Source organism: Schistocerca nitens, chromosome 8, assembly GCF_023898315.1.
Source record: "Schistocerca nitens isolate TAMUIC-IGC-003100 chromosome 8, iqSchNite1.1, whole genome shotgun sequence".
Lineage (NCBI taxonomy): Eukaryota > Metazoa > Arthropoda > Insecta > Orthoptera > Acrididae > Schistocerca > Schistocerca nitens.
Genome location: NC_064621.1, coordinates 351840483 through 351860541, shown reverse-complemented (window position 1 = coordinate 351860541; position 20059 = coordinate 351840483). Strand labels below are relative to the sequence as shown.

General features: G+C 39.2%; 1 protein-coding gene across 1 annotated transcript in view; it reads right to left on the bottom strand.

Moving 5' to 3' along the window:
* Window positions 1-7020: 7020 nt before the first annotated feature.
* The window catches only part of LOC126199009 (nucleolar protein 6), a 160191-nt gene continuing 147152 nt past the window's right edge, over window positions 7021-20059 (bottom strand). The window contains exons 20-21 of the mRNA XM_049935689.1: window positions 13956-14057; window positions 7021-7186 (exon numbers count right to left, since the gene is read on the bottom strand). Of these exons, the coding sequence (XP_049791646.1) occupies window positions 7049-7186; window positions 13956-14057 (240 nt within the window). The 3' untranslated portion in view covers window positions 7021-7048. The remainder of the gene's footprint in view (window positions 7187-13955; window positions 14058-20059) is intronic.

Sequence of the window (20059 nt, the reverse complement as noted above, 5' to 3'; positions counted from 1 at the left end):
ATAATGTACTCCATGAGCAAAGCACGTCACATGAATCAAATTGGGATAAAATACTCAGAGGGCTTTTCCTGCTTTGATCATATAGGGTGCAGCATCTGAAATAAACAAAAACAGCCTTTCATCTGCAGAAGATTCTGGAAATATTTTTCTAATACCCTATTTCACAAATCTGGCGATCATAGAGTGATTTACTTTTCCAAGTTCTTTGCAGATCGCTAAATAGGAAGGAGGAGGCTCTTTTTAAGCACCAACAATTAAATTTGCAATGTAACAGCCACAGTGTCTGTAGTTTCATCAACTGAAATCCAGATAATGCTGTCCTTGAGTTCATTGTGTATTTCTTCCAGAACATTTACGTAAATTGTCGATATGTAATTTTTATGCAATGTTGATTCATCTGGTATATTTTTATTTAAGCAATATTTGTGCAAGAAGCATTTGAGGATAGGTTTTGTAAGTTTGAGAAGTGAAATATTGCTTGCAATGAATGTTTCACATAGATCCATGTTAAACCGACTTTTTTTGGTTATCTTTGGGCAAATCCCTGCTACTGCAACTTGCTGTTGTCAGAAGTTGTTGTTGAGGTCCTTTCTTCTGCATTCTTGCAATGTGATGAGTTGTCTTGACGTGCTGGTCTAGTCTATTTGAAACTCTTTTTTGCACGAAACATTTTTCTCACAAACTCGACAATATAAAACAGTTCCATCAATTGTAAATGTTTCAGGATGGTCAGCTATACACGAAACGATGTTTCTTTTTTCAGGTGGCATTATGCACAACATGTTGCACACTGCACGTCATAAACACGTTCAACTGTGTACAAGTAAATAGAAAACTGAACTGAACCAATGGTCATGCGACTAAAAGCTCACGTAGTTCAATTTCATTGTTGTCAAAACGTACGGTATCACAGTGGAGAGGATTATCCGGGGGCACGGGCGCAGGAGCATTGACTCTATCTGCCTGTTCTTGCCCCTCTTCTGTAATGATTTTGCTCAGCAATGGCCTCTCGGTTAGAGATTGCACGCAGTTCTAGTTCACGGTCAATCTGTGAGACATCAGAACTAAATCAAGCTAGAGACAGCCATCTAAGTTTTTAAAATATTGTAAATATAGAGCGAAAATATGCATCGTCACTAGTTTTTAGTTAAAATATGCAATAACCGGTGAAAAGGAGCCAAATATGTAAATGAATATGCAAAATGCAAATGCATATAATCCAGTCTCTAGTGATTATATATGATATGCACAATACTTACCTTCAGATGACACAATTTTTATTGGCTTCAAGGAGTGTTTTGTACGTGGAAATAGGTAGAAGTCAGAGACTGTCAAATATGGTGAATAAGACTGATGTTCGAACAATCTGTACTTCTGATCCCTCAGTGTGTCCATTGCTGAAGCATCTTTATGAGTAGGTATACCATGCTACAGGATTTGATCCTTTCTTTTTCCAATCCGAGTATCGTGTGATGCATTTTTCATGCAGTTGGCCCAAAAACCGTACAATATTCATCAATTATTGTGTTACCCTTTGCAAGATAAACAATAAGAAACAATTTGGCACAGTTTACATTGAGATGATACAATGTGTGATAAGATTCATTGCAATAAAGGTCATATGGAGCAACACTTGTGTTCCCACTGGGCTGATATGATGTGCAATGTGATACGCGATGTGACAAACAAGATAGCATGAATAACAATTCTGTCCCAGTTGCAATCATGAGCTCTTCTGAAGAGGACGATATTGCGGCTTATCAATATATAAAGCCCAAGCAACTGAAAAAGAAAAGAAATTACTGGGTGCTCCTGTACAATGCTGTTAATATCAAACACAGTGTGACTGATTTCTCATGAGCTCTCTCAACATGAACACAAATTGCACAAATTCTGAAGAATGAGTCCGGACAATTTCCACTTTCTGGAGAAACTAATATCAACTGCTCTGACAAAGCAAGACATCAACTGCTCTGACAAAGCAAGACACAAATTTTCGACTTCCTATTTTTCTGCTGAGAAGCTACTCATCACGACAAGGTAAGTTGGTGAAATTGCGTGAATTATATTAAAAATGCCACAGTAGAGAAAGAAATGCACAGGTCAGGACATATTTCCAGCTTGAAAGCACACATGTGAGTGAAAGCTTCGGCTTGTATCAGCCTTTCTAAGCCATATTCGCTTGGAAACTCCAAGAAGGAATATCAGCAATATAGGAAAAGACAGATTGCTACTTACCATAAAGAAGACATGTCAAGTTGCAGACAGGCACAATTAAAAGACGCTCATGTGAAGCTTTTGGCCACAGCCTTTGTCAGTAAATGGCACACACACTTAAGCAAGCACACCTCACATATACATGACCAGCAGCTCCAACATCTCAGCCTGAGATACTGGAGTTGTTAGTTGTGTGTTTCTGTGTGTGTCTTTTTACTAATGAAGGATGTGGCTGAAAGCTTTATGTAGTGCCTTTTAATTGTGCCTGTCTGCTACTTGACATGTCTTCTTTATTGTAAGTAGCAATTTGTTTTTTCCTACATTGTTCGTATTCTCTTCGGTTATTCTGTACAAGTTTATTATAATTTTTACAACATCAAGGCATACAATGACTAAAACTCGAACTGTAGTGTCATCTGTTCATGAAAGCAGCTGTAGACAACTTCTATTCAAAGCTGTGTGTTTAAATGCACTGAAACTGGGGCTTGCTCAAGTTTTATATCTGGAATTAATATTTCCAGACCCTTAAGTAGGGATTCCTCCATTTCACTTTTAAAAAATTAATTTTTAGAATACAATTAACATTTTACAATCACCAATCAAAGCCATAGTGCTGTTATCTGAATAAGAAACTGAAACAATGTACATAATGAGTTAAAAATGATGGTACAGATTCCACATGTTTCTTTCATTTCCATTGTTATCTCCTCCACACCAAGATGCTCACATGTGCCCTCAAATACGACAAAATAATTGCATTCAGGGGCAAGCTGCATTTGTTTGCAGCTCGTTATGTGAAATCTAACTATTTCAAAAGCCTTCCATCACTACAATTATCTCTAGACTAATGTTCGTGGCTTATCAACAAGATATTGTGCAACTCCATTTGTCTTTCCAGACCAGCTTTAAAGACCTACATAACCTAGAAAATGAATTTAAATTATTTAGCACACAATTTTTCTGCTGCACCTGATACTGATCCTTTGGAATGCAGTAAAATTGCAGTCTGCGAAGACAGATGGTACAACAACAGTTTGTTAAGATAGTTCATGCGGGAGAGTTTCCAAAGCTAGTTGCGATTATTTCTAGATTTGGCTCTACCTATTGTAGTGAAGAAGTGTTTTCCATTATGAACAGGATAAAAACTGCAGGAAGGTCCCAACTTCACAACCCAACACTGAAGAGCATTCTGTGACATGCACCAGCAACGGGTCTCACTCCAAATATTTCATCTCAAAGACATGTCTTGTTTTGCAAATATAATAAAATATTACTATATTTCACTTAAACTGAATTTTTCTGTTACACACATCATGCCAGTGTGCAATTTGCAGGGGGGGATGGGGGTGATTTCCCCCCCTCTGCATCAGACCATCCCCTCCTCTGGTTTTAGTTTATGCATCCCAACCTGGGATGTTTATTTCCCACGCACTGGAGTAAAACTTTACATATAATTTAAATTTGTGGAGCCGAACACTGAAAGTTTTTAATAAGTCTTACTATTAATATGTTTCAGTTTTCTGTCATCAGAGTAAGTACAGATTTTCACAAATGTGCCTCTACTTTTTGAATTCCCCTCGTATACCTGTATGTAGATGATTATGTAAATAACCTTTACCTATAATGTACTTTTTAAAGATATAACAAGGGATGGCTTTTCTGATAGTGCATATGCGTGAATAGTGAGTTTCGGCATTAACATCTATTTATAAATAGCTGTTTAACCATGCGTAACACCACGGTCCAAGCTAGTAACATATATAATTCTACTAACCCCCTAAGACATCCCCCCTCTGGTAAAAGCACAAATCGCACCCTGCATCATGCTACAATTCTTTACTTGGTCATAGTCTGCTCATTCAGATTTATTATATGCACTGTTTACATGCGACCCGTTTTCCAATCCCTGTGTGTGTAACTGTCTCCTTTACTACGTGCACAATTTGTGCACCCCTGCCCAGCAGGTATGGCTCTGCCCATGGGCACCCAGCTGTCTGCCACCAAGCACAACAGCTGGAACAGCCTTTGTTAAGACATGGCTAGTCCACTTTTTGTCCAATATCCTGCAAACAGGATCGATGCTACGACTTAAGAAGATAATTGAAATCTTAAAACCAGGTAACTTATAATAAACCTCAAAGTTATTGTCCTATTGCCCTTCTGAGTATGATGTACAAATTACTTGAAAGACTGCTGTATAACGGAATACATATCAAGGTACTTGGAAAGATTCTTGTTGAACGGCCAGATTCCAACCAAATTGTAGTTGTGCGTATTAATTACTTTCATTGACTACTTCTACAGAAGTTGGCTTCCAGAAACAACTAAAGACTACTTCTGTATTTATTGACCTGTCTACAGCTTATGATACTTTCTGGAGGCAGGTTGTTATCTAGCAGCTGTCCCATGTAAATATCCTGCAGAAAAATAAATGTCTTCTTAACAATATACTGCCTGATAGACCATTTCAGGTAATTACAGGCAACACCACTAGTTGGTAGAGCATACTCAGAAGCATAAAGGAATGGCACCACTAGTTAGTAGAGCATACTCAAAAGCATAAAGGAATGGGTAGTTTGTTAATGAAGGAGAAGGGGGGGGGGGAGGGGGTGAGAGAGAAAGAAGCTAAAAGTTAAGCAAGGCCAAGACCTACATACCAGATGATTCAAAAAGAAAGAACAGATTTCAATTGTTTTTACAAAGAAACTATAAAAGATAGAAATACATTGATGGCAACTACATTACAAGACAAATCATTTTTGTGTGTTGGAATTTGGACAAAGGCAATCAAATGTTCATATGCAAAGTGCATTCAGCCGTTGATTCAACAAGAAGCCATCTCTGCACAACCTGACAAATCTTGGAAACTGGCTGCATCTACACTGGGCGGCCACACACATCTGATGACAATGTCGAGCATATCTGAGATGCTTCATACAGAGCCCTCGGGAGTCCATACGATAGGCAAGCCAGGAACTTAAACGACATCAACCAATGTTGAGGTGTGTTCTGAAATGATACGTTGATATGAAGCCTTACAAGTTGCAGATACTGCAGTAATTGTGTCCCGGTGACCATAACAGAAGGTATGAATTTAGCATTTTAGTTCTTTTCTGGATGACTTGTCTTTTTGTACAAATCGATGTTTCATCTACCAGGTAAAGTAGACCACCCTAATGTAAGAATTTGGGGGTCACAAAATCCTGTTGTCATCATCGAACGTGAAAGAGACTCACTGAAACTGAATGTGTTTTGTGCCACTTCTGTTCACAAAGTTTATGGACCTTCCTATTTTTTGGAGGAAGCTGTGACAGGAATGTCACACCTAGACAAGCTGCAAAATAGGTTGTTTCTTCATCTTCATAAAGATTCGAATGATTTCATTTTTATGCATGATGGTGCCCCGTCTTACTTTCATCTTGAGGTACGGTGTTATCTTAACACCACCACACAATAATACTGGATTGGACAAGATGATCTTGTTCATTGCTTCTGCCTCCCCCCATCCCCCCCACCCCCAGATTACCAGCCTTCACACTTTTTGATTTCTTTTCTGTGGGGGTACATAAAAGATGGAGTCTTTGTCCCAACTATGGCAGCTACTCTTCAAGAGTTGAGAAATCGAATTGTTGAAGCTGTCAATTCAATAAACAGGGACTTGTTGATCTGCTAATGGAATGAAATGGGCTACCATTTCAATGTTCCTCTAGCAATGGGTGGTACAGTGTCTGCGTCAATATAAAACTTGGAACTTTCCTCTGTCCAGTGACATGCGAAATGCATTTCGTTCTTTCTTTTCAAATCATCCTGTACAATAACAAAGTTTACACAAATGGTTTTACCACTTATGCGTAAGTTAGTTGTCATGGAGAGCTGCAGCATATAAACTTTTGAACTGAAGAAGAAGAAGAAGAAGAAGAAGACGACGATGACAACAACAACAACAACAAAAAAACAGAAATAACGTTGTTGGATGCAATCTCCTGCACTGTGGTACATGGAACATTTTAATCAGAATCTTTTATCATACAAACCTTAAGAGACATTTTCAACACATATTAATAATTTAGAAGCACAATAATGAAAATATCTGCAAACTATGCATTGCGTTTTGCATCACAGTCAATAGTTGGTATTCTTTGTTGACATAAATGACTCTTTGATAGCTGTACTCTTGTGGAATTGTTAGATGAGAATTGCATGGTATGTAAAACAAAATATGAAAATTCTGCTTGTAAGGTAGACTGATAAGTGGACAGACATCTGAAGATGATTGTCACTCAGGAATTTCTGTTCTTTGGCTCTTATCAGTATGAAACGGTGAGGAAAGAAATCAAAGAGTTTATCAGCATTGTCAGTTTATATGACATCACTTCATTCATCTTTACAATCCATGTCACATATTCTCATAAAATCCTCAACTGAATATGAGCAATTTTTTGTCACAAAAAAGCAAAATATGTTATGATTACATAGGCTTTCCCGGCGTAATAAGTCTTGAAAGTCTCTTCGGGTTTGCTGCCGGATCCTTAAATCAACTTGACTCGATATTTCAGCGATCCAACTGGTCGCCATCTTCAGGAAAATGCTGATGAGTCCCGCTGAGTTCTCAGCAGAAGCAGCATTTTTCCTGAAGATGGCAACCAGTTGGATTGCCGAAATATCGAGTCAAGTTGATTTTAGGATCCAGCAGCAAACCCGAAGAGACCCCCCCCCCCCCCAAAAAAAAAAAAAAAAAAAAAAGTTATGTTTAGTGGAATATTTACAAACAATAATAAGTATCTGAATAAATATAAAAACATTTATTTACATTTACATGTTATTTACAGTTTCATTGCATACATTTTTGTTTTACTGATTTAACTAAACCTGCTCCTAATGCTAGGAAATCATCAGAAAAGGCTTCAATGTTTGGAATGATTTGTGATGACTCTGAATTTACTAACTTGTGTCCTCTCACATTTGAGACCTGAAAAAAATAAACAGAAACAGGTGATACAATCTGAAACAAAAATTAATGCTGTTTCCAGGAGGAAATGTGCAGCATAACATATACATTAACAACATGGGAAGGGTAATCAAGGACAAAATTAAATGAAAATAGCATTTAAAATCTTATCTTTCAGAGTTAGGACACATTCTTATTACAGTAGATGGCGATTAAAAAAAAAAAAAAAACTGCGGAGGTAGAACAAACAGAAGAGCGAAGGGGAATGAAGGTGAAGTGAGGTAAATTTAAATTTAATAAAAACAAGAGGGGCACTGTGGTGGTCAAAGAAATATATAACATAGGAAAGGAATAAGAGAAAAAGAGGTATAATGAAAAGAGTGAAACAAGGGGTAGGAAAGAAAACAGAGTAATGAAAGTACTTTGGAGCAAAGAATGTGTTGGATAGCATGTTCCACCAGCAAATAAGAACAATTATTTATAGTGTACAGAGACATATTACAAACTGTAAAGAGATGCACAGTTCCAGTCCCCCTTAATGGCATGTCTCATAACCTGGCCTCGTAGTTTCACTTCTGCCTGTACCTCATCTCCCACCTTCGAAACTTCACAGACGTTCTCTTGCATAACTCGCTGGACTAACACTCCTGGGGAAAAAGTATATTGTGGAAAAATGGCTTAACCGTAGCCTAGAGGTTGACCTGGCCTGACCCTCAGTTTTAAAGTGTCAGGAAGTCTACTGCAGAGTATAAGATCCAATCAAGAATAAATATTGTTACTAACCCTCTGTATGTGACACATTTCTCTAACACAAGTTGTAAGTTGGAATAAAAAATGTGTGACCTTAGACTTTTGAAAATTGTTTGCAGCGACATGCACATTGCCATACTTGTAGCATTTCTCATTAGAGTCTGATCAATATTTTTGTGAATTTCTCTCACTGATTACACAAACATGTGAGTGACTGCACAACTCTTCTTTGAATCTTCTCTATCCAACCCACTAATCCTACACCCCAGACCATGAATGGATAGTGAATGATTTTGAAAAATTAATGCCTCTTCTGTGTGTCTGCACAAGGACAGAATATCCCTCCCATCAAAAGCTAATAAATCTTTAAAAAATTTATCAGCATCCACCAAAAACAGGAAAGAAATCCTGTACACTATGGATTATACAACAGTAATTAATTAAAAAAGCACCAATTAAAAGAAACTAAGCCATTGTGACAACTAATGACTCGAGGCTTCTTCAGTTTCAACATTTTGTTGACAGGGACCCAGCAGCTTTATTAAATTCCTTAAAGTGTTTCCTAATGATTCTATCAACAGTTGCAGTATTTATATTAGGTGCACAGTTTCAAACCTTACAGCTTCATTTTCAACCCTGGCCTACTGAGGCTACAAAAAGCCATACATAGTCATCAGTGAACAGTAAATACAAAAATGGTATTACAATAAAACGTTCAAAAGCAATAGAAATTAATTATCTGAATACAAACATACTTGCTCTGACAGTGCCTGATCTTAATAAAAAACAAAGTGGCAACACATGCTTTATAAATGTTTGCAGAATGAATACCACAATTCACACATGCCTCTTATCAAGACAAAGTGAAACGAGGTCAACATAACCAAAAGTACCAGGAAACCTTTGATGGTGCTAGCGTCAAGCCTCTAAGCAACTTTATTAAACCTGACATCAATACAGTGAATGACAACAACAAATGTACAAGTATTACACAGAAACATGTGTCACAAGTACCCGTTACATATTTGAACATAATAATAGCATTTCATGTTCAAGTGCGCAGCCACAGCCAATGGACGCTTCAAATTAAAATAGGGGGCATTGCAGCACCTTTGTTAACCATTCACATTTAATATATAGTACAATGAAGCAAATCACATTTGTTGCTCCGTTACACATTATGCATTATACATAGAGATGATTGTCTTCCAAAAGTCTACACACATAAATAGTTTTCATGTATAAAACATTTAAAAAAGATGTATCACTTGTTTAACCAACAAGTTTTGTAAGAAACAGTTACACAATCCTACTAAATAGTGTCTCGTGGCACAGAATCATTATGATATTTCATCATAAGCGACCGCCTTGTGCTTGTTCACTAAATGCCCACTTAATGTCACCACTTTCTTTTCACACATTCTGGGACACCAATGCCATTTCCAGATAATTTCTAGATGGTATTACAAGGATATTAACAGAGACTAAGGTAAGTATATTGTGATCTCTAGGATTAAATGGTTTTAAATATTCTACGGTGTGCAAAAATGTTGACGCACCAAAGCCAAACACAATGGCCTGAATTTTTAAATTTTATGTTTTCACTTTTTAAATTTTATTTCTTGAATTTTAGTTTAGTTTGATTTTAGTTTGTTTTTAGGTGAGAGTATGTAGGTTTACACACATGCTGGCTTCACAAAATGGCCTTTTCAATTTTTAGCTACAGCATTAGGTGCCCAAAATAATTTATGACGATCTCACAATGAATACCTAGGAAATACTGCCTATTTTATGAAATGTACACAATGTTTCATATGAGAGCATTTAAGTGCATCTGTAATTAGATTAGCATGGCTAGTTAGTAAATTATTTCAGGTCACGATGGTTGTATCTGACTGGCGCTGTAATCAAAGGGGCACTGTATGAAACAAGTTGTTCATGCAGCAAGCATGACCAGTAATTGTTTGGAATTATGTAAAATGCTTCAGAATCCGTATTTCAGTATTTACTCTATGTCATACGTGACAACAGGACTCGTATGAACAAGACACACTTTGAGTACAGGAGAAGGCAATTTCAAGATGGTCACATATGATGATATGTAATTATTCTGTGCCATGAGACACTGTTTTAATAGGACTATGTAACTGTTTTCTACAAACGTATTGGCTAAACAAATGATTGGTATTGTTTTTAAATATTTCATGTACGTAAACTACACTGAAGCATTAAAGAAACTGATATAGGCGTGCACATTGAAATACAGATATATGTTAACAGGCCGAATACAGCACTCAGCTCGGCAAAGCCTTTATAGAGACAACAAGTGTCTGGCGCAGTTGTTAGATCGGTTACTGCTGCTACATTGGCAGGTTATCAATATTTAAGTGAGTTTGAACGTGGTGTGATAGTCGACACATGAGCAACGGGACACAGCATCTCCGAGGTAATAATGAAGTGGGGATTTTCCCTTACGACCATTTCACGAGTGTACCGTGAATATCAGGAATCCAGTAAAACATCATCATATCTCTGACATCACTGCGGTCCGAAAGAGATCCTACAAGAAGAGGACCAACGACAACTGAAGAGAATTGTTCAATGTGACAGAAGTCCAAGCCTTCTGCAAAATGTTGCAGATTTCAATGCTGGGCCATCAACAAGTGTCAGCAGGTGAACCATTCAATGAAACACCAGCGAAATGGGCTTTCGGAGCTGAAGGCCCATTCGTGTACCCTTGATGGCTGCACAGCTCAAAGCTTTATGCCTTGCCTGGGCCCATCAACATCGACATTGGACTGCTGATGACGAAACATGTTGGCTGGTTGGACAAGTCTCGAGCAGGTGGGTGTGTACAGGTACGGAGGCAACCTCATGAATCCATGGATCTTGCCTGTCAGCAAGGGACTGTTCAAGCTGGTGGAGGCTCTGTAATGGGGTGGGGTGTGTGCAGTTGGACTTATATGGGAGCCGTGATAAATCTAGACATTTCTTTGACAGGTGACACTTATGTAAGCATCCTGTCTGATCACCTTCATCCATTCATGTCCATTTGCATTCCGATGGACTTGGGCAATTCCAGCAGGACAATGCGACACCCAGCACGACCTGAATTACAACAGAGTGTCTCTAGAAAAACTCTTCTGAGTATAAACACTTCCACTGACCACCAAACTCCCCAGACATGAATATTATTGAGCATAACTCGAATGCTTTGCAACATGCTGTTCAGAAGAGATCTCCACCCGAATGTACTCTTACGGATTTATGGACAACACTGCAAGACTCATGGTGTCAGTTCTCTCCAGTACTACTTCAGACATTAGTCAAGTCCATGCCATGTCATGTTGCGGCACTTCCGCGTGCTTGCTGGGGCCCTACATGATATTAGGCACATGTACCAGTTTCTTTTGCTCTTCAGTGTATTTGTTTATGTGGACATTTTGAAGACAACCATCTGTATATATAATGCAAAATTTGTAATGGAGCAACAAACATGATTTGTTTCATTGTACTTTATATTAAATGTGCTGGTTAATTAAGTTACTGTGATGACCCCATTTTCATTTAATGCGTCCATTGGCCATGGAGGTGCACTTGAACATGAAATGCTTGTCTTATGTTCATATATGTAATGGGTACATGCAACACTAGTATCTATATTTGTGTCATACTTGTACATTTGTCATTGCCATTCACTGTATAGATGTTAGGTTTAATAAGGGTGCTTAGATGCATCCATATTTAAAACGCAACACGCTCATTGGCTACGGATGTCGCTTATACATATGGCATAACGCTACTGCCACCAAAATTTTCCTGGTGCTGTTGGCTATGTTGACTTCCAGTTATTTTGACTTGGTAAGAGGCATGGGTGGATTGTGGCGTTTCTTCTGTAAGCATGCATAATGCATGTGTTGCCACTTTGATGTTTTATTATTAAGATCAGACATGGTCAGTGCAGGTATGTTTGTATTCAAATAATTAATTTCTGTTATATTGGAACTTTTTATTGTAAAAGCACTTTGTATTCACTGTTCACCAACAACTATGTTCTGCTTTTTGTAGCCTCAACAGGCTAGGATTGAAAATGAAGCAGCAAGTTTCGAAACTGTTCACCTAATATAAATGCCACAACTGTTGTCAGAATCGTTTATAAATGCTTTAAGGGACTCGAGGAATGTTCTGCTCTGCTGTTTAACATGATGACTACCACAAGGCTACGGGCACATGCAGCAGAGCCTTACAGCTGATGCCGTTGTGCCCAGTGGCGGCCACATGCTCCACTCTGTTTAATACAGCATATAGTGCAATACTGCGCTTTATTATATATTTCTTGGTTGAGTCACCACCCGTGTACACTAAATTAAACACAACATCTTCTTCTTCTTCTTCTTCTTCTTCTTTTTTTTGCAACTTTATCTTCAGCTAGGCTGGGAAGTACGGGCTGTTATGAGATTTCTTAGTGCTAAAGGCCTAAAAGCAATCGACATTCATCGTGAGATCTGTGCAGTTTATGGAGAAAACATTATGAGTGATGGAAAGGTAAGAAAGTGGGTGAGAGCATTTAAAGATGGCCGCACAAATGTGCATAATGAAGAACGGAGTGGGTGTCCTTCATTCGTTAATGAAAATTTGGTGCAGGAAGTGGACAATAAGGTGAGAGGAAACAGACGCTTTACGATTTCCTCCCTGCGGGATGACTTTCCTAATGTTTCTCGTTGTATTTTGTATGGAATTGTGAACGAGCACTTGAATTACCGAAAATTTTGACAGATGTGCACAAAACCAAACGTTTAGACAGTGCATTCACTTTCCTTGAGCAGTACCACAACGACGGTGATGATTTCTTAAGCCAAATTGTTATGGGCGATGAAACATGGGTGGCCTACGTAACACCAGAATCAAAGCAACAGTCCATGGAAGTTGAGCAAGGGCATCGTTTTGCTGCAAGACAATGCTCGTCCACATGTAGTGAACCAGACCAAAGATCTCATCACATCTTTTCGATGAGAAACTCGAAATCATCCTCCGTACAGCCCGATCTTGCACCCAGTGACTACCATCTGTTCCTGCACTTGGAGAAACACCTGGGCGGTCAGCGTCTTCAAGACGATGCCGAAGTCAAAACAGTAGTGTGGTGATACAATGGTTAACAAGTCAGGCAGCAAATTTCTATGAGGAGGGTATTCAAAAACTGGTACAACGTTATGACAAGTGCCTCAATTTTGACAGAAATTATGTAGAAAAGTAGATTAAGGTACAGGCTTTCATGTAAAAATAAAATTAGTGAGATATCTTAGCACATCTTTTTTTAAATTTCAAAAGGGTACTTACTTAAAAAACACGCCTCGTATTACTGATTCTTGGAAAATTTCGACATCACTCTAAATCCACAATAAAAGTGACTGCTGTTTCATATTTTGGTATCAACAGTGAGATTTACCCATCATATTGTACATGCGTAAGAGGTTTTAGTTCAAATGGTTCCCAAACTGTTAACTAGTGGGATGGTACAACTTGCTAAATGTCAAAAAATGACTGGTTTCACCGATGAATTACTAAGGCTCTAGGAAATATCAAATTTTGATGTCCGTGATCTAGCATTATCAGAGTTTTCTGACACAGAAGATGGGATTGTGGATACAAGTGATAGCAACAGCAGTGACTGTGATGATGGTGATGGAGTGCAAGAAATCTCTACGACATAGAACTGTAAGAAGCTGCAATTGCAACCAAGGCTAAAATGACAATATCTCACGAATCCAAGATTACATTTATGGGCCCTGTTCATCCACAGTGTATGTTTCATAAAAAGGCTGCAACTGACTGACTGTATTACAAATACGTCATCCAAAGATAGAATGTACCAAACAGAGTGGATCTTGTGTCCACCATTGGGCGCACAGCCTCAGGCATGAGGCAGTGAATGTGTCAATGCACGTGGAGTAGTGATCTTTAGCTGGCTCATTTTGGAAAGGATGCTGGTTTATTTAAGAATATCCTGTAAATTTTCATATTTCAAATATTACTGACTCACCTTAAATTCTTTTTGCTCCTTTGCTGTGGGTTTCCATAATACTCCAATTACATCTCCACCATAAGTATCATGAAAGAAGAGGGCATATTCACCATAATTTTGCTGTTGGAATTAAAAATTATTTTCACTTTTTGTAAAATATTATAACAGGATAAAACAAGTAAAATGTGCTACTCTCATAACAGTTATCATCTGTAAGTTCCTAGTTTCACCAAATATAAAGTAGGAATAAAAATGCAAACATCTGTGTTAACAAGTCTGAAATTACCTCTCCTCTTGGATACATCATTGTTTTACCTTGCATGGTTTGACAACAAGAGGACACCCTCCAATTCACTTACATGATACCCACTTTACTAACAAAATTGTTAAAATAGAAAAGATCTTACATTTTTAATTTGTTTTACATGATGCAGACATGTTTCACAGCCATACAGCTAAGCCCCAGCCAGACAACTGCACTCTGCAATTCAGTGTTGTCAATTTTTGTACCAAAGTAAACGGGAAGTCCAGGATGGAATAATAGCAATATGGAAAGGACAAACTGCTACTCACTACATAGAGGAGGCACTGAATCACAGACACATTATGCCTGTCTGCAACTCAACACCTCCTCTACATGGTGAGTAGGATTCTATCCTTCCCATATTGTTATCCGAACCAAAAGTGTAACATATGACCATCTAAAAGTTAAAAAAGTGCTGCCAAGCATTAAAAGTAAAATTACATGACCACTGACTAATTCTGAGTCACACTGCCATACAATGTATTCTCTCAGTTTTGTGGCCTCCTTAGCAGTGCATTTTACTCATCATTCAGTGCTACTTATTGAAGTTTGCATCTTGGTGACAATTCTTCAGCACTCATCATTTTTATGCGTGTTGGTTTTCTGATGCTATCTATTTTGAGAGCTTCATCAATACCCCATACTCCGGCCCCATCCCCTTTTTTTCCCTCACAGTTCTCTCCTTCTCTCTCATTAATTAACTACTTAATTAATTCATTCATTAACCATATTCCACAGATCACATTAAGGAGAACTTTCAATGGCATAGAACAACTCAAGATATCCATTACCAAAAATAAGCAAATCATAGAAACTTAATCTATAAATGGTATTAACAATAAACTATCACTGTGATGAAATGTGATTGATTCCGAAAATAACTTAAGAGTAATCATATCAAGTCAACACAATGTTTTTAATATTCTGCAAGGAACACCATCAAAGCCAACAGAATTACTAATTTTTAGCAGCATGATGAATTCTGTAATTTGCTTATGCCATCCTCAAATGGGACATGGATGAGGAGCTGATCCAGGTTTGTGACATCAGAACATGAACTTACATGCTGTGCATTTTCAAGTATGAAAGCCAGAATCAGATCAATCCGATTTTTGCTTTCGATTGCTTTTACATCGGAAGCCATAATGGATAATGTCTCTTGCAGTTTAAGCCTGTATGTGGTGGGTTTTATATCATAAGTTAAGAGCTATTATTATACCTGCCCATGCATCAGCTATTTCCAGAACAATGCCTACACCCTACGGGTTTGCCTGCACTTGGCCCACAGGTGTTCCTTCGGCAGAGATTCTTTAAAAATATCACAAGAGCATTGTGTGTTGTAGAAATGGTATCATTTACAGACAATATGTTTACACACCAGTTGTTCCAGGTACCACCAGGGGGCAGCAGCCACATTCCTGAGCAGCATGCGCACCAACAAACAGCAGCGGTGCTGTCATGAGACCAGTTTTCATACACAGGTCACATGCTTGTCAAACTCCCTTGGATATTCTTCTGCCTGTTCAATATTTAAAGTACAGTATGACCCTCAGCAGGTAGCAGCACTTCATCGCTCACTCAGTTCTGGACTAGGAGCAGGCTGCACGTCACAGTCCGTCAGTCAGAATTTCACTGATACCAGCCCCAAGGTTCATGTCCACACCACTGTGCGCATCACGCTGAGAAGCCACTGTACTGCTTCTCACGTCGTGCCATCTCTGTGTTGAGCTGTTTCTGCACCATGCTGTCACTGCTTTGAAACGTCTCCACATTGAGCTGTCTCTGGGCCAGACCATCCTTGCATCAAGGCATCATAACAGGACTCACTACACCACACTGTCAGTCCAAAACATCGCCCTGCACTGCTCTACAGACACTGTTCCAACATCCATCTAGGATTGCTATACCATCGGACTTGTTTATGTTACTCAGTGAACACAGACGATCTGAGCTGTTATCCAGAAACATATGTGCTTTTAATAAAGGTGCAACTATGAAAGTCCTCAGTTGTTGCACACTGTCCTTGCCACCTCGCAAGAACATAAAAGCTCTAAATGAATTCTGTTTAAAAGCACTGGTACATTGAGAAGGAAAGTCTTTCCTTCTCATCCCATATGGTAAGTCTTCCCAGACACGCGGTTCTGGGTGACTTTCCCAAATCTACCCCTTTTCCTAGACCTCTCCAGCCCTTTTCCTTCACTCCTGTTCCTTCCCCTTCAACCTTCTGCCTGAAGAAAGAGCCACTGGCTCTGAAAGCTTGCCAATTACAACCGTCTTTACGTGAGTGTTCTGCTGCTGCCTGGTGAGTAGATTTTTTAACTATCCATTTAAATAATTTTGAAAGTAATGCCTGTTGGTTGTGCATGCAGTGTTTGCACAAGTAAATCTAATGTGCCTGGTTTGGTTGTTTATTAATGTTTGGTGCCACAGGGTGGATGTAATCACTGAATTTGGTGATCATTGATTTGAATGTCTCAGCGTTCCTGCAAGAGCTATTTTCTGGGGGCTTAATTTTATTTGATACAGTATTTTTCTTACAGTCTTGGTTAGTGGTGTTCTTTCTTATTGCTTTTTACTTACTTTTCCACTTTTTTATTATCTGAGTGTAGTGCACCTGTTTCATTTTTAAAAAAAAACAGACTGCATGATTTTGGAGTATTAGAGATGGTAGAAGTCCATTTCCCAAACCTCATTAGTCCTTTTTCTTCATTCCTTTTCCTTCCCCTTCTACTCTTCTGCCAGGAGGAGCCAGTGGTTCCGAAAGCCTGCACTTTTCCTTAATCTTTATATGTGTGTTCTCCTGCTGTCGCTTGGTGAGTAGATTTTTTTAGCTATCAAGTTACATTATATTTTCAAAAATTATTTATATTCAATGCTATATTAGACTGTATGACTTTACAGTACTGGTGATAATGGAATTTCAGCTCTCAAGTATAGACCTCCCTTTTCATAGCACAAGATGCTTTCATGCCAGGAACTATCCCTTTAGTGGTTTCTGTTCAATTTCACCCATACTGTTCTCTTCAAATCATTGTGGCTTTCTGTTTCTGTTACCATGTCTTGTTCCAACTTTCTCCTGTGCTACTTAATTCATGTTTTCCTCTAATGCTCTAATGTGTTTATTTTCCCAATCTATTCTCTTAGTAGCTCTGGTGTATCAACCACCAAACATGTGTGAATTTTAGCTAGTATACAGGGTTTCTCAAACCTTTTGGGTCAAATTGAAACAGGCGATAGTGGGTCCACAACTGATTACATGAAGGTAGGAAACCAATGATTGGAAATGCATATATATTGTGTTATGGATACACTGCATTACAAAAATGTAGCTGATAGTAACCATTCAGAGCAGCAACTGCCAGTCTCAATGCATGTCTTGAAACAGCGCATGCAGTTCTGCCACACTCTCACGAAGATCCCGGGTGTCTGATTTACACTGGACAGACACTGGAACAGGCAGCAACAACTTAGTTCATAGCATGTGTGTCATGTGACAACCAATGCATCGCACCAGCACATTAACCTGTGCTGTGTGCATGCCACTATCCCTGATGTCAGTTGTCCATTGCACCAGACAGCTTGTGATGTGTTACTGTGTATAGTGCAAGATGCATAGTCAAAGATGAAATGTTTCTTGTCAGGAGAGTTGGCAGACATGCATTTAATGTAAGGTCCAGCAGGATGTAGTGCCCTTAAAGCAGCACGAATGTACAGAAAATGGTAAAGCAGCACGAATAATAGAGAATGCTTTCCCAAAAGGCGTCATTCTCATTGGAAGAATTTTATCTCCATGAATACCAACTTAAAAGAGATGGGGTCATACTCGCCGCAGGGAACCAGCCAAGGTTCCCGCCAAAGACATGTCTGAACACCAGACTTTGAGGAGATGGTGCTCAATCATGTGGCCAACACCCAGCAATAGGCCCCAGTCAACTTGCCCGTGAAATGTGCACTTTGAAGGACACAGTGTGGAGAGTACTGGTGGAACAGGTACTACACCCCTATCATAACGAATGTGTCCAAGCAATGGGACCAACAGATTTTGAGCACCGTGTTCACTTCTGTCAAATCGATTATGCACTGCAGTGCCGAACTTCCTACAGTTTGTATTGTTCATGGATGAGGCTTCATTAACCCACAATGGTATTTTCAACAGCCATGTCTGGAATGAGGACAATCGCCACAGCACCCACATTGGTGGCCACCAGCAACGATTTTCTTGCAACATATGGGGGAAATTGTCTAAGATCACCGTAACACAGCCTTATCTGCTGCCTCCCCATCTGACTTGTCCGCATTACCTGGTGTTCCTGCAATATGTGCTGCCACAGTTCTTGGAGACTGTAACCCTTGTTGTCCATGAAAAGATGTGGTTTCAACACGATAGTGCACCAGCCCACTTCAATATTAATGTCTGTGAGCACCCTCATCTTTGGATTGGAACAGGTGGTCCTGTCCCATATTCCATGGCCAGTGCGGATGCCAGATCTCATGCCTCAGAACTTTTTTCCCTGGGGTCACATCAAGACATTGGTGTATAAACCCCATAGGAACGAATGAAGGTTGCTTGCTAGGATCCAAGCTGCCGGTCTTCTGGTACAACAGAGATCTCTGAGATAGTGTGACAGAACTTCATCTAGTGCACCGAAACTTCGTGTGCTGTTGTCATATATGCACTGAGACTGGCAGTTGTCTGTCTGAACAATTACTGTTCATGTTGTTGTTATGCAGTGTATGCTGTGTAAGTCCACAATAAATATGTTTCAGACCATTGGTTACTTATCTCACATAATTAGTTGTGAACCCACTATCACCTGTTTCAATTTGACCCATAAGGTGTGACACCCCCTGTATAATAAAATGAAACGTGCACTTTTTGGTTTGCATCTGCATTTCTTCAACTTTTCCTTTTCTACATTCCTACAAGAACCTCAAAGCTTAACCTTGCTCATGAGTCTACTCACATGTAATGCTCAGACTTAATATATTTACACATAAATTTCGAGAGAATAAGTTTATTAAAACAATCCTATTGTAAACACCTATGCCTATGAACATGTACAATAGAAATTTTAAAGTGTATGCAAGTTCAATGTAACAAGATTTTCCAGTATGCCTACCTCATATGAGGGATGTACCAAAAGTAAGGTTCCAAATGAGCTACAGCCTCAAGGGAAGGTGCTAGGCTAAATATGACAACAGTGCCGTGCGCAGCGGTTCCCCTACTCTCGAGCCCATCTGTCCGCGATTTACTGTGTTGCTCAGTGTTGGCTTGGCAGCCATCAGAGGTGGAAGTGTTATTCACCGCTCCCACCAAGTGCTAGGTTCGAACAGTAATCCGGTTTCTCCACACAAGGAAGTTACTGCCCATGGAGATTCATCGGCACCTGACTGAAGTTTATAGTGAAGAGTGCATGTCCATTCAGCACATCAGCAAATGGTGCAGGGCTTTGCTGAGGGTCGCACAGAAGTTCAAGATGAAGAATGGAATGGAAGACCACCAGTTTCGGATGCAATTGTCCAGAAGATCAACAGTGAGCTGTTCAAAGATCTGAGGCTCACTGTCCGTGAACTTGTTGAACACATTCCCATGGCACAATTGAAAGAACTTTAACAGAAATGTTGGGTCCTCTGGATTCTGACTGACAGACACAAGGAGCAACGCCTTGACTGTGCCTGCAAGTTTCTTCGACGGGGGAGGCAGCAAGGAGAAGTTGTTGGACTCTATCGTCACGGGAGATGAAATGTGGGTGTTTCATTACACCCCCAAGACAAAACAACAATCTCGTCAGTGGCGTCACTCCAGTTCACTGCCACC